The 7,650-nt window shown below is 37.1% G+C and overlaps 1 protein-coding gene across 1 annotated transcript in view; it reads right to left on the minus strand.

The window, feature by feature from the left end:
• Positions 1-2,987, minus strand: part of ADGRG2 (adhesion G protein-coupled receptor G2) — a 47,600-nt gene extending 44,613 nt beyond the window's left edge. The window contains exon 1 of the mRNA XM_061364561.1: positions 2,860-2,987. Coding sequence (XP_061220545.1) covers positions 2,860-2,977 — 118 coding nt within the window. The 5' untranslated portion in view covers positions 2,978-2,987. The remainder of the gene's footprint in view (positions 1-2,859) is intronic.
• Between the last annotated feature and the right edge of the window lie 4,663 nt (positions 2,988-7,650).

Raw genomic sequence — 7,650 nt, forward strand, 5'->3', positions numbered from 1 at the left:
AACTTGCAGGTGAAAACAGTCTTACAGCAGGTAACCAGCAAAAATAATGTAAAATGAGATCAATCCTGCTGATGATTCTCCTAGTCTGCTTTGTATCACTCAAAAAGACTGATGTTGATCAGAATGCAAGGCCCAACAAATTAATTCAAACTAAGAAAAGAGTTTACTTAAAGAGATCTACCCTTCTGGAAACTGGAAAGTCTGGACTACTTCGCTCTAAATAGTTAAAAAAAAGTGCCAAAAGGGGTGCCAAAGTTAATAGAAAGGTACCAATACTACCTGAATTATTACAAGAAAGGCTTGGAAAATTTTATATGGTTTGCCTACCCAAAGAATGCTGAAAAGCACAAAGGAAATCATAACCATGGAACACTGAAATGCATTTTCTAAGTGGAACACATGCAGTACAGCATTGAATTAGTTGGAAATTAATTATCATCACCATCCTGAGTAAGTCTGATACATGGGTGGATGCAACGTAAGGAGGAGATGACATTACTTTAATGCTTTTGGAAGTTCTGTTAATCATCACTTATTTTCTCTCCTAACAGTAGCTGTGGTCTGCAACCTGCCCTCAACCATAAAACCAAGGAGCTACAACTGGCTGTGCTCTGACAGTGGCATTTCTGGCTTACAATTATTTCCTTTGGGTTCAGACGACAGAAATCAGACTCAGAAACCCAGCCATGTTTATCACCACAGATCAGAAACACAGCATAGTAGAAGGAATGCTCAAAACATCTCCAGAGTAAGAAAAATTAGCGAAAAATCACAATTTGGAGTCAAGGAAACTCCATGCAGTTGTAACCATGGGCTGACTTTTCAATGTCATTTGCTGTAGTCAGGCACTTAAACTCTTTCAGAAATACAAATTGTTCCTTCTTAATATTTTTCTCTCTAATAGATGCAGGAACTGGGGTTTTTACCCTCACTAAAGCTAACAGTAACCACTTAATGTTCTCTTAAGCCCTAAAAGAAACCCTGAAATGTATGCACATACTTTCAAATACTAAAAATAAACTTTATCAGAATGACAAGGTAATGGAAATGTAAACCAAAACATGTATTTTTTTCAAACATATTTGGATAGTGATAATTGATATTTTTACAAGAGAGAGCCAACCACAGGTGGTAAGAATTAGACATACAGAAGCAGATTCTCCCAGTACATAAGCAGCACTGTTGTTTTCCTTACATTACTAATAGCTATTGTACCAGTATAGTTGAGCATTAATATACTTGAGTATTCTCTTGAATAAAAATAGTCACAAGTTTATGTGTCTTCACAATCTGGCTTTTAACCAGCAACAATAGTCAATTTCTATCAAGTGCTTGCCACCTGTAACACATTTGGTTTACTACAGTCCACTACAATGACATCACAAGAACCTTGTAGTCTCACGTATTCTGCCTAGATCTTGTGACAGCTCTTTATAAAAACTTTAAAACTCTAAGCTTTCTACATATGGGTCACCTGATCCTACTGATTGTTTTGGAAATCTAAAGCTAAGAACTGTTTCCTCAAAATGACTTTCAGTCCTCCTCTTCATTGACACTTCTATTTGGATATGGGGATAAACTACATCACATTATTCAGTGTCCTAAATATCAGAAAGAATACAGGCAGTTCCTCTTTCTTTGTATTTCCTGGAGAATACAAACATACTTTTGCACCTTGGATGGGGAGAGAACATCCAACCATCTGCTGAGCAGCCCTGCCCTTTTTGCTATTCAAAGTACACAAGGTTAAAATCTCACCATCATAATAACTGGTTTGTCACCTGAATGTCAACATGTGTCTCAATAAAAGCTTCATTTTATGAAAATTACTACATTTGGAGAACTAGAATCAGAATTTATCTAGTCTGTAAATGTATGACATTTTATTGCTAGTACAATGTCATTAAGCAGGCATACTTACTAAGCACATTTAAACTGCAAGAAACTCTGATCTTCCAGAGCCAAAATAACGCACCATGACATAGGAAGCAGTTTCTAAAATATCCATTAAGTACATGGAAAAAACCACTTCTAAATTTTTTAATGTTCCATGCACTTTACTAACATGATGAATGTATTACACACCATTGACATAAGGAAATTTCACAAATGACAAGCACAGTTGTCGTCTGTAAATGTAAATTGTCATTTGCAAATGTAAATTGTAAATTGTAAATCTACATCAGTTGAGATCCAGAGTGGCAGTAGACAATAGACTTGTATCTGCCAGCTTACAGAATAGCCATGAATAAAACACATATTGCTTATTCTTCTGTACCTCGTACAAAAGCATTACCACGTCAGTTACGCAATTTGTACAAGAACCATAAGAATTTATTTTTCATTTACTGTTATACAAAGAGTAGACTGTCAAAATCAAATGCACCATTTCTGTTACACGTTTTGGATCTTTCTATCCTTTCCCTAGCCATATTCAGCACAACCAAGAGCAATGCAGGAAATGTTCCGTGCTCATACATGCACTGAGTGAACCTCAAAGGATCTTGTGGTGTTTGTGTAAGAACACTGTGAAAGATTTAATAACATGTGAAAATAGTAACACTTCTAGTGCAAAAATAGCTAGAAAGTAATTCTCCTTGTTATTACGTACTGGGTTTAGGTCTTGTCCTCATCCATAGCTGAAAAGAAGTTACCACTGGTGATTTTTTATGAAAACAAATGCTCCAAGCATAGGGTTTGTATATCCAAAGTGTTGAGCACAAAGTGGTTTATTGCTTCTTAATGACAGTTTTTCCTCTTGATTTCAAGGGGGCAGAAACTTGTCTGTTCCTATTCATCAAGTCTAATGCTATTTATTTGGAATACCAACATTAGATAAATGAGGAAAGTATGTCTTACCTTTGCCTGCTGTAGCCAGGAACAAATGAAGTAAAAGAATTGCTAGAACAATCCTGAATCTCAAGAAAATGTCCTGTATTCTGCAAATGCAGCAGTGCTCTTTTCCCCAGACAGCCATTCTAAAAGGAAAAAAAGCACAAAAACCAAACAATAAAACAAAACACAGTGACTAAAAAAGTGCAGGTGTACAGATATTATGATAAATTATGTTTCCAATCCAAGAGTGTAAATCTTTCCAACCCTGTTACACTATTGGGTATACAGCATACAGAAATGCACAGATACCTTGTACATTGCCAAGTTGCTGAGAAAGAAAGAGCTGTTTGCTTAAAGCAAAAAACAAAACAAACCCAGTTAAGATCGAATTCTCCAAAGCCTCACAAATACATCAGAGCACAGCCATAAGTCCTTGCACAAATAAGGCTTTCTACATTTGAAAAACAAACAAACAAGGAACAACAACCACAAAAGACCCACACACAGGAAAAATGAAAACAAAACCAACTAAAAGCAGCCAGACAGCAAGCTTGGAGATATTATCCAAAAGCTTTGATAATCTCAGTCAGTATACACAAAGCATCTCTTCAGTCCCCTACCTAGAAAGTTCTATCACCTGACATTTTAATAGCAGCATAGTGAACCCCTAAGGAAGAATCAAGAGACTGATTCTCATCATCTCATTCTCAAGGAAAGAAGCAAAAAATATGAGAAATGCCTCAAGTCATTGTGGGCAGCAAGTTCATGGACAGTATAATGAAAACCTGATTTGTTCACATTTCTTCCTAGTGATGGGTACCAACCGGGAGTAATAGGACATGGTGGTGGAAAAAGAATATACCTTTTACTATAAGAGATAAATTTCTATGAAATTGTACACTTCTTTTTTAAAGAAATCTTTTCAAAAGAGTACATCTTTTGATTTTATATGCTAAAAGAAATGCTACGTGAAGTGTGCTTTTTGCATGCATTATTTCTTAAACATCAATGTTTAGAGATACATAGGTTACAAGTGATTCTGTAACTGGCTCTTGAAACAAATGCAAAGCAATAAACTTTATGTATTTTTTATCAGCTTTATGGTACACAGAAGAATCCTGCATGACACCAGAAGTTTAACTTTACCATCATGTTTGATGCATATATGAGTGTATGTTAGCATTCATACTGCTTGCAAACTTGACTGTATTTTTGCACATGCTATACCAGGCTATAATAGGTTTCCTTCTTTTCAGGGACTCTAAATTGTGAACTCTTTCAGGATATGTCACCAGTGTGTGCACAGTTGGAAAACAGTCCAGGTTTCTCGCACATCACTTTGAGTACAGCTGTACCATGCAGTCCCCTTCAAGGATGGTTACAGAGGCACAGACTTCATCCCTTCTGCCTTCCAGCTGTGTTTATAAAACAAGCCCAGTTTCTTGGGGCACCCAAAGGTCATTGAATCATACAACGGTTTGGGTTAGAAATGCCTTAAAGATCATCCACTTCCAACCCCCCCCCCTTTCTGTAGGCAGGGACACCTTCCACTAGATCAGGTTGCTCAAAGCCCTGTCCAACCTGGCCTTGATCACTTCCAGGAATTGGGCATCTACAGCTTGGGGCATCTGGACAACTTGTTCCAGTACCTCACTACCCTCACAGTAAATCACTTGTACCTTATATCCAATCTAAATCTACCTTTTTTCAGTTTAAAGCTATTACCTCTTCTCCTATCACTACTTTCTAGGTAACAGACATTCTGGAAACTGATTAAATGTACACGCAAATAAATTATATACCTACAATAACATAACAGGAAACAAAGCAAAGGCTTCTGAAAAATTAGAGCACTGCAACACCGTTGCCAGACAGTGTTTTCAGTAATTACAGAAAAATACGAACATTGTGATTGCACTGAAACAGACTAACCTGGATGATGACACATACTGCCTCCTCTCTGCAGATTCTGGATGCTACATTTAAAATCTAAATAGACTAAGGCAGTTGTCAAATTGACTAACATCTGCATGGGTGTTAACCAGCAAGAAGAAGGGCTGCTCATAAAACTAATACAAAAATCAAGCATCCTAAAGCTGACAAAAAATAAACCAATGGACACAGCTAATGCACACAAACCTATGCAGGAACAGACCAAAATCAACTCACCAACCAAACAAAAAAAGTTGAAAAAGCAAGAAATTTTAAAGGCAGGCTAGCTTTCTGAAGATTCACATGAAACACATCCAAATCTGTCTCCAGCTTGCTTCTCTCGAATGCCTTAAAAATCATGTTTTGAAAAGGGTGTTTAGCCAGCTAACCAAGTAGCAAGCTTTTTTCAAGTCACACTTACTTCATCCATAGTCTGGGGCTCATTCTGTCTACTTCAATACTTATGCCCAATAAATTTACAGAATTTCCTTCTGAGGAGGAGGGTAATAGTGAATGGTAAGCCTCTGGCTGTTGTTCTGTAACAGTCTGCACTATTCAAATCTATACCAGGTGATTAAAGGCAGAAAAGAGCAAGAGAAACATTGTATTGTCCAGGTATGAAAACTTCTTGATGCCTTTAATTACTTTCAGAAATGCAAGACTGCAGACTTCTTCCATCAACACCCTGCATTTTCCAGACTGGAACCAAAACCTAGTAAAGTTTTTATTTTATTTTTAAATTTTGGCTGAAGCAAGTCAGATGTAATAGGGAGGACACTTATGTTGGAAAGTCTTACGTCACTGTGAATTCTGGCACATACTGTGTTCACTGACTTAACAGCAGAAGTAGCACCGTTGATTTAAGAATGTTGTTCCACAGGGGGTTTTTTAATGCGTTTTTCCAGAAGACAGTAATAGGATTATTACTGTCTGATAATAGCTTGGTTTTCATTAATTTTCTTCAGTGTTTATCAAAGACTGTAAAAACAAGCATACTGTGTCCTATACAGTCACTTTATGCAGAACACCAGCTTTTTCTAAGACTGCAATGGCAGTGTGTGAAGCCAATTCAAGGAACTTACAAACACATCCTCCTGACAAATCTTTACTGTTTTGAAAGATATTAAATATTTCACCTTTTAATAAATCAGCTTACAGAGAGCAACAAGACACTTAGTTACAGGCATCAGCCTTCTGTGAAACTCACAGCTCACTGGTTCAGTTTTTAACAGAAATAAGCAGGAGGAAAAACTCTCCCAGAAATCCATTTCAATTTTCAGCAGTATTTCAACTGCTTCAAGATACTGGCTTTAGACTCAATTTTATTTTACTTTGCAAATACCAAGCTGTGCAAGCCAAGGTCCTCCCTCAGTTCAACTCACAGATCTCCCCTTAGATTCACATAAAAGTGTAAGCTTAATAATTAAGGTTTGTACAAACACATTCATGATTGTAATATTCCATTGGATGGCTCCTGATTAGATATTTCAATGCCAAAAAAGCACTTTTGGTACTTAATTCCCTCTTACAACAACTTGTGTCATTGTATATAGTGCAAAAATGGAAGAGAGGACAATTTAAAGCAAGTTTTTGTTCCCTCTTACCAGTTTGGCAATGATTTACCTCCTCATATCCAGCAGCCATCTGGGAGATGAGCAAGAGGCCTCTTTCTAGCTCTCATAAAAGTTCTACATCAAGGAAACCCTCTTCAGCATTGTGTATTCCCTCAAAAGAACAGTATTATCCACACACTCTATTAAATCTTCTAGAGCAAACTATAAAGTCCTTCAGTGACAATACGTGAGCAATTTTACAATTCAAAGACATTACAAAATACTTAGGGAGCATAAGAAAGCAGAGGTGTAATAAAGTAGTTTCATTTGTCACAAGCGTATTTACTTCAGCTACAGACATGTTGCTTATATTTTTATTAATAATACTTTGTGGTTTTGAGGTGTATAGATTTCATGGAGAGGATGTAAGAAAATGAGTGCTCTGCAGAGTAGAAGACTGGACATACAATAAAGACTACGGAAGGGAGGGAGGGAGGGAGTGAATAAATGAATGCTAAGTATGCACCTTAAGCCATGTAAAAGGCATGTGGAAGAGTGTAAAATGATGTAAGCATAGAAAAGTAGACAAAGTTTTGCAAAACCTTCATGTTTTGTAACAGGACTTGAATTTGATGGAGAAATAGGGAAGGACAAAGACTTTTCTAAAGGTGGAATACTGAAATCAGTGAACAATATAAGCAGGATGTAAGGAATCAAGTGAGAGTCAAACATGCCAGAAGGAAGACTGTTCGGCTTATGCTTTCGATTTTCCTGCTTTTCAAAAATGAGACTTGAAAGTTTATTTCATCTTAGTGTAAGGGAGAAGGGGAGGTAGGAGTTGTTTCTGCCTTTCCTTCCCTACTCCCCTTTCCACGCTGTCTTGGTAGCACCCTAAAACAGAAATTATATTCTGGTTTCATCCTAAACTTCACTTTATGGACTTAGCAGGTCTCTTGGATCTTGCATTTGGAGCTGTTAAAATTTCTCTGGAAGGTTTCTTGTTTTGGTTTTTTTTCTAAACAACCTCTCAGACTGTTGTAGTTAACAGCCCAATGACCAAAACTGATAGTTTCTTTGTACCAAAGAAATAAAGCTCATTTGTTTTGACAGACAGAAGAGCTGAAGCAAGTGCCTTCCAGGATGATTAGGAATACGGCATCATTACCCTAAGGAAATACAGTCACCTTTGCACCTCAGTCCTTGAGAAATATTTAGGGGTCCTCTATTAAGACATCTGAGGAAACAGGGTTATGACACAACAGTATCCTGGGCCTCTTTTAACACTGCTCTTCCTTAAGGTACAATGTAAGTCTATGGAGCACCGGGGAAA

The sequence above is a fragment of the Neopsephotus bourkii genome, unplaced genomic scaffold, assembly GCF_033783945.1.
Source record: "Neopsephotus bourkii isolate Nb327-2 ecotype Australia unplaced genomic scaffold, CSIRO-AGI_Nbou_v1 NB_1234, whole genome shotgun sequence".
NCBI lineage: Eukaryota > Metazoa > Chordata > Aves > Psittaciformes > Psittacidae > Neopsephotus > Neopsephotus bourkii.